Here is a 15,462-nt window from a genome sequence, read left to right on the forward strand (position 1 = left end):
TAGAGTTTGTGGTCTGATATTAAGATCCTTGATCCACTTTGAGTTAATATTGGTATAGGGTGATATACATGGATCTAGTTTCAGTTTTTTGCAGACTGCTAACCAGTTTTCCCAGCAGTTTTTGTTGAAGAGGCTGCTATTTCTCCATCTTATATTTTTAGCTCCTTTGTCAAAGACAAGTTGGTTATAGTTGTGTGGCTTCATATGTGGTCTTCATGTCTGTTTTTGTGCCAGTACCATGCTGTTTTTATTGTTATTACTTTGTAATATAATTTGAAGTTGGGTATTGTGATACCTCCAGCATTGTTCTTTTGACTGAGTATTGCCTTGGCTATTTGTGGCCTCTTGTGTTTCCATATAAATTTCACGGTAGATTTTTCGATCTCTTTAATGAATGTCATTGGAATTTTGATGGGAATTGCATTAAACATGTAGATTACTTTTGGGAGTATAGACATTTTTACTATGTTGATTCTCCCAATCCATGAGCATGGGAGATCTCTCCACTTTCTATAGTCTTCCTCAATCTCTTTCTTCAGAAGTGTATAGTTTTCCTTGTAGAGGTCTTTCACATCTTTTGTTAGGTTTACACCTAGGTATTTGATTTTTTTTGAGGCTATTGTAAATGGAATTGTTTTCATATATTCTTTTTCAGTTTGTTCATTATTAGTGTATAGAAATGATAATGATCTTTCTATGTTGATTTTATATCCTGCTACCTTGCTGTAGCTATTGATGGTGTCTAGGAGCTTCTGAATTGAGTTTTTTGGGTCTTTAAGGTATAGGATCATGTCATCTGCAAATAGGGATATTTTGACAGTTTCTTTACCTATTTGTATTCCTTTTATCCTTCTTCTTGCCTAATTGCTCTGGCTAGGAATTCCAGTACTATGTTGAATAGGAGTGGAGGTAGTGGGCATCCTTGTCTAGTTACTGATTTTAGAGGGAATGGTTTCAGTTTTTCTCCGTGAAGTATAATGCTGGCTGTAGGTTTATCATATATAGCTTTTATAATGTTGAGGTACTTTCCTTCTATTCCTAGTTTTCTTAGAGCTTGTATCGTGAAATGGTGTTGGATCTTATCAAAGGCTTTTTCTGCATCTATTGAGATGATCAAGTGGTTTTTGTCTTTGCTTCTGTTAATGTGGTTTATTACGTTTATTGATTTTCGTATATTGAACAACTTCTGCATTCCTGGGATGAAGCCTACTTTGTCGTGGTGAATAATCTTTTTGATGTGTTGTTGAATTCGGTTTGCCATTATTTTGTTGAGGATTTTTGCATCAATGTTCATTAAGGAGATTGGCCTATAGTTCTCCTTTTTGGAGGTGTCTTTGCTGGCTTTGGGATAAGTAGCACAGGGTTTTAAATGGAGGAGTAGCATGAATGGGTTGGAGGGTAGGCTTTACGAGGGGGAGGATAAACTTGAGACAGAGAAAGTTCACTTTTTCTTTGGAAGTACTGAGGATTGAACGCAGAGCCTGACTCAAATGCTCTACCTCTTGGGCCATGTCCTCCAGTCCTTTTGTTTTTAGATATTTTTCAGATAGAGTCTTGCTCTAACTTTGCCTGGACTGGCCTGGGACAGCATTCCTCCTGTCTCTACCTCCCTAGTGTCTGGGATTATAGGCATGTATCACCACTCCCAGCCAGAATGTCCATTTCTTAATTTGACAATCTTTGAGGGGATTTACCCTAATTGCTTACCATAATCACTTCAGGAATGCTATCTCAGTTAAGTTTTCTTTCAATACACAGAGATCACTTTGAACAATTGTTTTCTTCTAAACATAGGAGCATACTCTTTCACATGTTATTTAGCTGAATATTCATTCTTTCCAACTCTAATCAGTATTCCCTGCAGTAATTGGGGTTTGATATTCATGATGGAAATCAGAGTTTCAGAGCATAGCAGCTTCATATAAAAAACGTTATATGAGTCTTAGTTATTGCTTGCGAGTCATCAGGGTTGGGGAAAGCGCTGGTTAGTTTCCCTTATGGGCCAAAGGGGAGAATGGGACAGGGGCTAAAGAGATGTCAGGAAGTAGCTGCTTGAAAAATAGCCAGCATCCAGAATGCTGGAAGTCCTAAAGGCCATGTCCAGATATGAGAAATAAATACATAGGGTTAGAAATACATAGATATAAAACAAATGCATGTTGAAGGTAGTTGTGCCCAAACAGATTGTACTATCTAGCCAATTAGTTTTAGATTTTCTTTTCCTCACTCAGATAACATAAATGGCTTCCTGTTATCTGTAGGATGAAGGCCAAATTCTTCAGCCTGGCATTCTCTGCAATCTGTAGGATGAACTTACCTTTCCAAAATTTTACTTCTCTCTTAACAGAACTCTGTCCCAGTCCGTTACCCTTTCAGATACTGCTTTGGCATTTCTTCACCTATACCATGAGCCTGCTCAGATTTGGAGCTATGTTTTTTACATCTTGAGTCCCCTGTAGTGCCTAACAAGGTGTCTCGCTCCCAAGGTATGTTTATGGTTTGATTATTGTCATCTCCCATCCTTCTTCCATTTTTTCCAATATATCTACTACTATTTACCCAATAGCCTGTCTATTAAAAGTGGCAACTGAGACACTAGGTGAAAAGGGTCACTGGTTTGAGATACTGTTAAATACAGAAAAATTTCAATAATCATACAAGAAGTTTTATGTACCATTCATTCAGATTCATCAGTTTTTAATATTTTGCTCTATTTGCTTTATGCTTTTCTATATGATTATTTTGTTCTGAAACATTTGGGATTCAATAAGCCATAACCCTTTATCTTTCTTTTATCTCAACTTTTTATTATGAAAATTTTCAAATGTACAGAAAAGTCAAAAGAACAATAGTATGAATGCTCATATACTAATTAACCCGTTCTTATTTTTCTTTTTATCACCTACCTATCCATATATATATATGTATATATATATTACCTTCAACATGCATTTGTTTTATATATATATATAGATATAGATATAGATATAGATATACTGTATATACTGTCAGTACAGTACTGACATCACTACAGTTTTTCTAAATAACTCAGTGTGCATATCATTAGCTAGATGAACAAACTATTTTGTGCTATGATGTCAACCAAATCATCCAGTTATACCTGCATTTGCTGAGTTGCCAAAATTCTGGGCTACTGGTGTATCTTAGATCTGCTTGGCCATGAACCATGTGTCTCTTTAATTAACTTTTGGATTCCTGTCCATTTTATCTAGTGCAGTGCCATGCACATATTCCATAAATACCACTTGATGCTAATGAGCAGAGACAGAGCTAGAGGCAAGGCAAGAAACAGCAAAACCAGGATAAACTGGGAGGGGAAGAAATCTATGAGAAAAAGCCACAGGTAAATGGAAGTGAAGCCATGGCATGATGCATTGCGGGGAAAAGCATGCACACTAAAGTATTCTAGTAGTACTTCTACTTCTTAGCCCTCTCTTGAGAAGCACAGGTTCTAATAAACAAATTAGGGACAATTACTACATAGAGGAACACATGATAAGTCTTGTAACTAGTTAAGCACTGCCAATTAATATATTCTTGTTTTTCCATGAATATGCTGACTACCACAAGATGCAGCTTAGTTTTGGAAGATGTAGGTGGCTCAGTGAAAATCTCTTTCAAACTCTGCTATAGCCAAACAGCACTTGAATTCCATGAATCCTAGTTTCCTTTTTCTTTGTAACTTTTCCTTTTTTACAATGTTACTTAAAATACAAGGGTAGATCTAATCCGCACTTATTGAGCAGTCATTTTGTGCCAAGTACTAGGCTAGCTACTATCATTGGCACTTTCCAACAACCTGACAACATAGGTACCATTTCTTTCCCCATTTGCCAGGCAAGAAACTTAATATTTAACATGGTCTTATCCATTAGCCAGGACTCAAGAAACTCAAATCTGTCTGCCTCTGGATCCCTGTACTCCTAACCATTGTACCACACTGTCAAATGTCATAAGACAAAAACGAATATAAATGCAAAGAAGTCTACTTTCACTGTGTGAATTCAGCATGTGATTTATTCATTGAGGAAATCCAATTGGGTCACAGAATTAGGAAGGAAGTATGCCATTAATTATTTGAATATTGGTATAGTAATAGATTCAAATTGCTTGAATTCAAATCCAAGTTCCATCACTTACCAGTTGAGTGACTGTAAGCATTTATCAGTGGGTCATAGTTTTCTTACTTATGAAATGCAGATAATAATACCTGGCATGAAGCTTATTGTGAGGACCAATTAAGACAATTATGTAAAATATCATGCTACATCTGTATACTGTAGGTGCTCAGCATATTCTAGATCACTCATTCCTTTCTTCTTCCTTTCTTGGGACCAGACTACTCACCTGAGGAAAACAAACTGTTCTGAAACATTTTTTTTTGAAGACAGACATTCTAAAAAGGAATATTAGTTGATTATTCCTGAGGCTGAACAAGGACAGGTATCAACTCTCATGTGAAGCATATTTCTAAATAAGCTAGAAAATGAACCCTTAGGAGAGTTTGGGTGGTCCATTTCTCTGCTTCGTGGAGATTACAATTACAATTCCTGGAATTGTGACATCCTCTGTTTTGTCACTAGACTGAATTTCACAAGTGGCATAGACTATCAGAGTTGGGATATTGGCAAAACCAGCCCATCCATTCCAAGGCAAGTAAGCTGAGGCTAAGAGATTGGAAGTGATTTGACTAAGGTCAAACAGTGAAAAAAAATCAATACACTCAGTTCTTCTGACACCTTACCTAGTGTTCATCCTTTGGTTCTTTTGGGGGACCTCAAACAGGTGAAATTAGGCCTTGAAACATGCTCTTTACAGGAGCTTGATCTGTTTAAACTCTCAGGATATGGTGTAAATTTGATTGATTCTGAAAACAAAGCTTTGTCCTGGTTCAAATCAATTCACTTGTTTTTGTTGTTTTCAAACTCTTAACATTTCTATTTTGTTTAGGATTTAGCAAATTAGCATTGTTTCTTCCAGTTTAGGTTCATGGTTTGGTTCAAGTTCTTGGTTCTTTGAAATCTTCCACAGGGATTTTTGTTTTCAACAAAATACCCAAATCTAAGGTGGCTAATGACAGGAATTCATTTGAAAAGATCAGTCAGGCTTGGTGATGGCTGCTGAGGAGGAGCTCGGGTGGTTTAGGGAAACATTAATGCTTACATTCTGAAGCTTGAAATTGGGATAATAGAAACATTGCGATGGTTTTTGGTATGTGTATGTGTTTGTGTTTATTTTCATCAGGATGCTCTGATGATTTTATTTCTCTTGTTCTAATCTGGGTCGAAGCTGCTGCCTCTCACCTCATTGACTTTTGGGACACTATCACTCATGTTCTTCATATGATCCTTACATTTTGACTATAGGAAAGAAGCTAACAAAAATTGTCTTCCCTGTCCTTTTCTCTTTACTTTGAGTGGCCATTCTGAAAAATTTGGGGAATATGAATTTCAAACTTGAATTTGTATAGTTGCAGTGCCTGATTCTGAAATATAAACTTTGTTTCTATCTTACCAATGTGTTTTTTAAAGCCCTGGTCAAGCTTTCTTTTTAGAACCAGAAATTGGGTGGCACATTACTTATTTTTTCTTTTTGTCATTACTGGGGATTGAACTTAGGGCTTCATATTTACAAGGTAGGTGTTTTACCACTTGAGCCATGCCCCTGGGTACCACCTTTCTTAGTGGCCAACCTTGCCTGAGGTGAGACTATGGTGAAGGGGTGCAGTAATGAGTCTTCTGGAGACCTATGTCCTGTCTGCTTGGTCGTCTGTTTTCCAGGAGAAGGTAATTTCCGGTGCTAGGCAGCCAGTACCTTTTCAAGCTTTTGTCACTTTCTAGGAAAAGGTGAGATTTGGGATGATCGCTGCAAGTGTGCTCATAATTGGAAAATAAGCTCCCACTTTAGATTCATTCTGTCTCTCTTCTCCTTTCTTTTCTTCTCTTCACTCCTTCCAGCTCCTCTTTTCTTTCTCACTTTTTAATGGCTCATTTGGTTTTAGCTACCACTCTACCCTTTGTGATTCATATTATCCATTTCCCCTATTGATTTAATATAGATTTCAGATATATATTTCACTGGCATTTTCAGTAGTGGCAATGACATTCAAAGGGGTAATTAGAAAAAGTTTCTTTCTTCTCGCAAGAATTGGACTTAGCACTTGTTTGAGGACACAGATGGCATCAGAGGGGCCAAGAGGAGCTGACATCTGATATTTCTGCTATAGGCCCCACCTTTCTTTTGGCTGCTTCAGATTTGGCCCATGAGAACAAACACACACTTGGGTAACCACAGTACAGATGGAAATCAGGACATGTGGGATTTGGCTGAACCAAAGGTCCCCAAACATTGCCTGGATCATTTAGTGCCCCAGGTGTGGCCACCCCAGGACTTCATGTGCTAAAATTGTGTCCCAGTGTAAGCCAGCTGGTCACTGTATATATAGTATCAAGGCAGCTTGGCGTCTCATAAAGCATGACTTTGGATTTTTACCTTGTGGATTTAGATTTAGCTAATCAACTCAAATCCTTCCTCACACTGGGTAGAGAGGATATGTCAGGTAAACAGAAAGATTTAACAAAAGGAGATGTTTATTGTTCAATAGCTTGAATTCTAGATGGGACATAATATCATACAATTGAAAAGGAAATGGACCAACTTTCCAGAAATGAGAGAATTAGAGGGCTCCAGTCTCTTTAATAAGTTTCTGATGTATTATATATCACGCTTTTAAATTTATTTTTGATTTATCATGCATTAATAACATGAGGGGATGTCAGTGTAATAATTCTATGCATGAGTTTTATGTCACATTTTAAAGTATTTCTTTTAAAAAGTTCCTCCTCTGTGGAATTGAAAAATTATGGCTCTAATTTTAAAATTTGAAAAATTGAGGGTTTCATGAAATTATATCAGTCCTTTTTATTTGCCTTATATGAGAGAGATGTCTCACGTCAGTCATTTAAGCAAAGTTTGTTTCAGGGTGTAGTAATAATCATGCCACACAATTTACAAAAGGGTTGTCAAGTCCATTATCTCATTAGCTTTTCAAGATGATCCCTCCTAGCTTTAGGATGGGCACTATTATTGCTAAATTATTGGTAAGGGAATTTAGGTTCTGAGAAGTGACTCATCCAGAGTCACACGGTTAGAAATCTGTAGAACTGGAACCTGAACCCAGTTTCCTTGATACCCATCCACAGTGCTCCTTCAATTGTATCATGTTCCCTCCCTAAGAGACTATCTCCTTTTTGTTCTTACTGATGATTAATTTTAAAATCGATCTAAAGAAATGTGCTTCAGTTTAGCAAATGAGTAAAACAGAAGCACTTATGGATGAAGTGACTTCTTAAGGTCACTATCAAGTGAGTCCTGTATGTACTTCTTGGCTTTTCACCTTGACTTCAACTGAATTATTTTTAGGTAGACATATTTTTTTCAATGTTAAATATCTGTGCAAAAGTTGTGTGATCCACCGATTATAGTGTGAAAGCTGCACCTGGGGAATGGGACTAGAGATGAAAAGTTGACTTAAAATAATTAGCTTCTTGCTGTTTTGTTAAGAGATGTCATGTTCAATAGAATTTAATTTCTTTATACTTCCTTTTCTTCCAGCCTTTTAAATATAATTCTTTTGGGAAAATTAGCAAATATTCATTCTGAATGTTGATTTCTCAGGAACAAGGGTAACCAGAGGAGAGAGAAAGTAGAGGACTTTCTGTGCCCTGTAAGAGTGGGCAAGTGTTATTTTGTTTGGAGCTGTGAGCTAAGATTTCTTTTAAGGCATGCAAATTGTAAAGTTCTGATTTGTCAACTGCATGCTGTTTCTTTAGGCACTGATGTATGAAATCCTGAACGAATTCTCTGATGAACATACTGCTAATTGCTTCTCCACCTGCTCTCCAACCTCCTCCACCCCACCCCCTCCACTCCCAATTCAGCCTATAAGTGTCTGTCATTGGAGATGGATGGTGACACATGCAGTAATAGCAATTCATAAAAGCCAGTTCCAGCCCTTGTCTTCAAGGCTCCTGGATTTTCCACTGCCTGCTTTTGTGTAAGTGAAGTGGATGGAAGTGCTACTGGCATCAGAATCCACCTCCCTATGCTCCGTTGCTAGAGCTCAGTTGCTCGGCTGGAGCTGAGCTAAACAGAAGCATTGGATCTGAGCTGAACTGTAGCTATTTTTTCCTCAATGGGGGGGTGGGTTAGGGATAGTGTGTAGTAGGGATTTGGAGTGCTTTGGCTTTTGTTTTTGTGGAGAGAAGAGGGTAAGAAGAGAATAACTCACGGTAGGATACGACGTGAGACAGTTCCCTGAAGAGTGTCACAATGTTCCTGGTACAATATACAGGTATAGTATGTTTTATTTTCTCTGAAATTTCCCTTTTGTTTCAAAGTACATTTCTTTCTTATTTTGCCTCGAGTTCAATTGTACTGAAGGACAAATAGGATTCTAATGAGCTAAACAAAATAGCTGCATAAAACATGCCTGCCCCTAGCTATAATGTTCGTAGCAGATTGCTGTGTAAAATCTGGGTTTACTGTGAAATTGGTAGTCCCGATCCTTTAATTGTGCACACTTCTCTGCTGTATTCTTGTACTGAATTTTTCAAGTCTTATGTCTGCAACTGGTTGAATGTGATATAGCCTAGAGTGTTTTCACAGAAGACAGTGTTTTGGAAGCAAAAAGCAATTATTAGACACTTGGTATGTTGTATTTCTCTTGAGATTTTTAACTCCTGTATTTGTTAATTGGTTGTATAGATTTGGCATATAGTTAAGAATGAGGAAACTTGAAGCAGGAAGCATTCTAGACCATATCTGTTTGGTAAATTTATTTTCATTTCATTACTGAACTCAGGTTGATGAACATTATATATTATTTTTGTTTATTTATTCTCCTTGTAGGAAAAAAAGTGCTGGAAACAGCAAGGCAAAAAATGCCATCCCCAAGCCATCTGTATTGTAAAATATCATTGGATCAAAAGTGTTAAGTGTTTTCTTAAGGTTTCAGAAAAATATTTGTCCATAATAATGAAAAACTTGAAGACTGTGATCAGGTATTTGTGAATGTTGTTCGAAAGGCTTGTTATACAGCTGTTAGTCAGAAAGGACCCTTGCAAATGAGAAACCTTGAGAAAGTTTCACTTTTTCTCTGAACACAACAGAAGCTTAGTTCCTCCAGCCACATGGTTTTGATAAGTTTGAATATCATTTGTTGTCAAGGACTTTCAACCTCATTCTGCTTTGTTATCCTGAAAATTTTGCGTTCCTGTGCTTAACAGCTAAAAGATCATGTTCTGTTTTGAAGTGTGGTTTGACAGTTGATTTCGGTCCTCATTAATTGGACAGCATACAGATGATGTGGAGAAGTGAGTGAGTGACAATATTTCAAGGTTACGTTGAAGAGCATACAGTGAACCTTAGTGCCTGGACCAACAGCTGCTGAATTGAATTGTCTGCAATTAAAGCAACAGCAGGTTTGTGTAGTCTCCCTGCAGCCCATTTATTTGAATTTATAGCTTCAGTTTCTTTTTTGGATATTGGTTGGTTCGTTTTGCTAAGTGTTGGAAAGTTGTGCTTGCTGGATGTTTTTTCCATACTCCAATGCATGCTTGGCTCTAGAAGAGCCATCTCTGTACGTTTTAATGTGAGAAGTTAATTGAGGTTTTTCTCACCTGGTTAAAACCAGAAACCATATCATTTTTCCACTACAAATTTAAATAGATATATTCTCATAGAAAATATTGCTTTGTTCAATAAATAGATAGAGGGTTTTTTTTTATGGACCAATGTTACTTGTTTGAGTTTTTAGCAGTGAAAAATGCTAGACTTTGTTATGCTACTGGAATTAATGAATCTGGGAAGAACTTGTCTATGCTAATAAAAATGTTTATAGTAAAATGGTGATATTATCTCTTTGCTATCTCTCGATTCCAAGGCGACCTAATGAATAATGTCAAATTCAACTAGGTAACTTTTATGACTGCATTTTATTTCTGTGTTAATAGTGAATACATGTTTAATTCCTTAATGGTTTTACTCTATTAAAAATTATCTTTGTAATTCAGTTGTTGGTTATTGAATTATAGTGCATGTGGTATAAAACATTTATACAATGATTTAACATACACTTTCGTAATTTTTCCTCATAACAATACTGGGTGACAACAGTGATGATATGATCGCTATTTTATAGGTGAAAAACTGAGTTTCAGAGTACAAATAAATAGCCTGAGACCTCATATCTAATAAGTGGCTAAGCCTGAATTCATAGGTTATATCATCTGATTAAAAAATCTGTAGTTTTTCCTTCCTTACACCAGACTACCTTTCAGTTAATGGGTAGAGGATAAATTTGACTTATGCTACTAGTTAAGAAGACTAAATCCAGTCATTTATTAAAAATGTATTTTTTGATATAACTCTAGGGATTTTTTAGAAACTATTTTAACCTAACATTTATTTTAATATGTGAGTGCTTTTCAGATTAACCTTTACAGATTTGTAAGAAACACTAGTGTTTCCATTAATTTATACATCAATATGAATGAAAAGTAGATATTTGAAGTTTTGGGGAAACAAAATGTTATCTAATCCAAAAGGTTAATATGGAATATTTTACTTCTAAAGAGCTAGTTTTTAATATTCTGCTCAATGAAGTTATGATTTTCATAAATGTATGTGTATTTTAAAATATCCTGGCCATGAATATGAAGTACTATATGTTTTCAAAATTAGAGTATTTTGTTTAGCTCAACAGAAAAAATATATAGCTAACTCAACTTCCCTCCTTCTTTACCTCCCTCTCCTGTTCTCTTATCAGTGTATCCATCTTTTTAAGTTCCCAAATGGTTTTTCAATTTTAAATTAATTAGTTTTAAGAAAAATCATACTTTCTGTACCACTGAAGAAGGGAATATTATTTAAAGCTGCATTACCAATTCAGCCAATGAATTCAGGTACTTCAGTAACTCATACTAGCTCTTTGGTAAAAGTTTCTTTAAAACCTTTTTAGGAAACATTTTTCAAGGGGTCATTCTTAGATCTGAATTATTGGAGATTATCTCATGTACTGGGGAAATGACTGGATGTTCATACCATAGGCAATAACTCTTCAACATTTGACAATATTGAGAATGTTATCAAGAAAATGAGCCAGAGATAGGGCAAGTATTGTTATAGCATGTTCATGAGACTTATGAAGATGGGAATGGATATATTGTCTCAGAAAAGTAATTATAATTTATCCATATCTTTATCTCAGATGATGTCTTTATGTATTTTATGTATAAAATAAGATATATTTTAATATATCTTAAAGTGATTCTTATATTATTTCTTTCTGGTAAAAAGAATGAGGAAGATATGAAGCCCTTTCCATCATTCTTTAAAGGTAAATGGAATATGAGGAGGGGATTTGGGGGAATAGGTCAGTATTACAGGAAGGAGAACTGGGAAAACTTAGGCATGTGTTTTGACATTCCATGTTAAATTTAGTTTCAGGTGGCAACTTTTCTGTGCTGATGGAAGCTCTGGCTAACACCCCTCACTCCATTCCTTTTTCTGGGAACAATCACACTGAATTTAAATTAAAAAAAAACCTTATTAAGGCTTTTAGAGAAATGGACATTTTCTTATTGGTGAAGGAAAAAACCCTTCATTTGAAGAAATAATCAGCTCCCCTCTCCCCCTACTGTTTGAAACCAAGAAAAATTAGAGGGGTAGATTTCTGGGTTGTGGTTATTTAGGTATGTGAAGTTGGGTTGTCTGATAGATTTACCCCTTCAGTACACCCCCAAGTGTATTTTAGAGGAGTGAAGGATAGGTCTTATGGACAGAAGTATAAGGGTTGGTATACTGTAGTCAGTGGTGTGCTAGAGCCTGCTTATACTAGTTTACCTAAGGGGATCACTAAGAATATTTTAAAAATTAAATACTTATTCATACCTTGCCCCCAAAGTATTTAATATCCTCATTGAGAATAATAAGCAAGACATGCTATCTATGCAGTACAGTGTACTGCAGATGCCTCTTGGGTTACTAAGCTATACTGATTGACATCTCCATAGTTATAGCACTGATGCCTTCAAGGGTTAATGAGTATAACACAGTTAAGTGTGTGTTCCTCACCCACACATAAGTCAATAATAAGAATAGCTAACATTTATTGAATGCTTCTTCTCAGCCTTTACAGCACTCCCATGTTGTATGTAGTATTATTTCCATTTAAAGGTTAGAAAAACTGAGACACAGATTTTAAGTAACCTGCATACCAGGTCACACCGTTAACTAGGTAGCAGAGTCAAGGATTTTTTTTTGTTTGTTTTGTTTTGGGGTTTTTGCTACAGCCCAGACTGGCCTCGAACTCATGATCCTCCTGCCTCAGTCTCCCAAATGATAAGATTACAGTTATGCACCACCATGCCTGGCTCAGAATCAAGATTTGAACAAATGGTGTTTTCCCATAAGTACTACATTAACATGTGGTGTGTCTTTAAGGATACTTCAGCAAAGAGCTACTTGAACACTAGTATGCAATCCAGAGCAGATGTCTCATGACTTTAGAAGGTCTGGACAATGTAGAGCTGTCTACTTACTAGACTACTGAAGATTTTTTTTACTTTCTGACCCACCCCTATCAGTGGTACTCTCTATTAAGAATCATGAAGGATCATTGCATCCCCAGCAGTTTCTAAATCCTGCCAGTACTCATGCCCTTTCTTAAGATTTTCAGCTTTGTTTTTAAAATCCTTCATATTTTCTTGTTTCTTTCTTGATTATTAGCTTTTTGCAACAAGAAACATTGTCAACTAGAGTGTAATTTTTCTTCCATGCATCCTAATGACCAATAGCACATCTTCCCAGCATCTGTTCTCTTCTCACTTCATTTTATGCCTAACTGTTATAGTATTCTTCCTAACTGCAGATCTTATGCTATAACTCCTCAAAAATTTTTTAAAGGGTTTTATTTTTAACCGAACAGGCACTCAGGACTATCCATAGTCTTGTCCCAGCCACCCAGAATGCTTCTATACCCTGTGTTCTACACAATGCAAAATATATCTGATTTATTTACCAGCTAGAATACTTCTGGGTTACCAGGTATACTCCAAATTTTCAGGCTCTTGTGCTTTCTCCCACGTTGTTCTCTACATTTAAATTGCCATTCTTTCACATCTTGAACAAGTGTATAGCCACTGGACATTTAAGGTTCACTTCAAATCTTATATGCTACTGTATTTTAATACTTATTTTTGGTCTATTTTCTCCCAGTAGACTGAGTTCTTAAAATCATTAACTGTATTTTACTCACCTCTTAGCACATAGCATAGTGCCTTGCACATTCAAGTACATGCATATATTAGATCTTCAGCAGAATTACCACCAGTAAGGTTTTTCTCCTTTCCTGATACCTCAAGATTCAGAGTTGTTTTTCAGGGCCTGAGAGTTACAGAAGCTAAATGGGTCCAAATGAATGGACAGATTGTTTCTGTTTTGCATAGATATTCTGGAATATTCTGTTCAAAAGATTTGTTTCTAGGCAAATATCCACTTGATTTCTTTTCTCTATACTTATCTTTGCACACACTTGTACCTTGATCTGTTCCTTCTTTTGTCTTTTTAAAATACTTTTCACTTTGGTAGAGAGAGAAGGCCTTGCCTGTGTACACATATTAATACTTAAATATACAAGAAAATAAGATAGTATATCTAAAGTAATAATTGGAATTTTTATTTTTACTTTTTTTTATTGCCATGATTTTATGTTAGGCAAGAACTTTTAAAATATAAATTAAATTTACTTTAAAACTAATGCATAAAACTTAAAATTATGTATACTAATGGTTTATTATGGATATTTCAACACATGCACACATTGTATAATGTTCAAATCTGGTTGAATATATCTGTCTTTGGAAAAAATTTTCCTTCCTTCCCTCCTTTTTTTTTGTTTTTTAGACAGGATCTTGCTATATAGCCCAGGTAACTCAAATTTCTTTCTCATCCTCCCAAATGTTGGCCAGCATGCCTGGCTCATTTATCATTTCTTTATAGTGAAAACCTTCAAAATAGTTTCTTCCAGATTTTTTAAATATACAGTACATAATTGTTACCTTCAGTCATCCTACTGTGCAATAGCACATATTTCTAATTGTAACTTAGTATCCATTGATTACATCTCCCTACCCCTTCCTCCCCTATACTCTCCCCAGGCTCTGGTAACCACTATTTCACTCTCAACTTCTGTATGATAAACGTTATTGTATTTCACATATGAGTGAGGTCATGTGATACTTGTCCTTCTGTGGCTGGCTTATTGTACTTAATTATCTCCAATTCCATCCATGTTGTTGCAAATGACAGGATTTCATTATTGTTTGTGCCTGAATAGTATTCCATTGTGTATATATAGTACATTTTTTAAATCTATTCATTAGTTGATAGAAACAATTGAAATTTTTGATACATAATCATAGTAGTTCTCAAAAATGGGCTTTTGAAACTACCTATGACAGCATTACATAGGACATGCAGTTTAAGTGCACATTCCTAAACCCCCATTCCAGATTTACAGAACCATTCTCTGAATAATAAGCATTCAGCAAACACCTGAGATGATTCTTTTGCACAGTTGACTTTTGAGAAGCACTGTTCAGTGTCAAAAATAAAATGTTCAATCTTGATGTATATTCTCTATGGATATGAATATTAATTGCACTGTGGAAAAACTGTCATTGGATATTTTGAATTTTTTTGTTCTAATGGTGAAAGTCTTGGTCCTCTGATATCTAACCCAGTGCTGTCTGATACAATGTTTTACAATGATAAAATATTCTGAATCTTCACTGTACTACAAAGTAGCCACTGGCCACAAGTGCTATTGAGCTTTGAAATGTGGCCAGTACAACTGAATTTGTTATCTTATTTAATTAATTAAATGGAAATGGAAATAGTCCCATGTGGCTATTGGATACAGCATTGAGAGTACAGCTCTTTTAGAGGTCTGGATGACTACAGTGATGATGGTATCCATGGGAAATCAAACAGGAATGTTGTTTCCTTTGACATATAGGGAATTGCAGTTCTTTTTATGGATAGTTTAAATTTTAAACATGGCCTAAAGTGAGTTATTCTCAGAAGTAATTTAACAAATTATGATCTCAATTAAATTTAAATGAGATCTACACTCTGCATTTCTCATCAGTACTGTTTTTCTCATCATACTGGCTTGCTATTGAGATCAGGTTGTTAGACCTTGATTTCTACGCTAGAGATAAGAAAGTTTAACTAATCAGAAGAAAAACCTCCTAGCTCCAATGTTTAGGTCATAGACACTTTTGTACATTTCAGCTCTCATATTCATTTCCACTGTTCTTTTTGGGATTGCTCTGCCCTTTAGCTGCTCATGACTTACTACTTTTCATTTTCCATTTC

General features: G+C 35.7%; 1 protein-coding gene across 28 annotated transcripts in view; it reads left to right on the plus strand.

The window, feature by feature from the left end:
- Window positions 1-15,462, plus strand: part of Enox2 (ecto-NOX disulfide-thiol exchanger 2) — a 341,637-nt gene that overhangs the window by 9,399 nt on the left and 316,776 nt on the right. For 7 of the 28 annotated variants that reach the window (XM_074063077.1, XM_074063078.1, XM_074063093.1 and 4 more), the window contains exon 1: window positions 2,972-8,374. The exons of the other annotated variants lie outside the window; for them this stretch is intronic. Coding sequence is in view for 2 of the 7 variants with exons in the window: in XM_074063080.1 (XP_073919181.1) it covers window positions 8,353-8,374 (22 nt within the window). In the remaining 5 variants the exon portion in view is untranslated. Of the gene's footprint in view, window positions 1-2,971; window positions 8,375-15,462 lie in introns of those variants that run through there. 28 annotated transcript variants of the gene reach the window in all.

The sequence above is a fragment of the Castor canadensis genome, chromosome X (assembly GCF_047511655.1).
Source record: "Castor canadensis chromosome X, mCasCan1.hap1v2, whole genome shotgun sequence".
NCBI classification, from domain to species: Eukaryota; Metazoa; Chordata; class Mammalia; order Rodentia; family Castoridae; genus Castor; species Castor canadensis.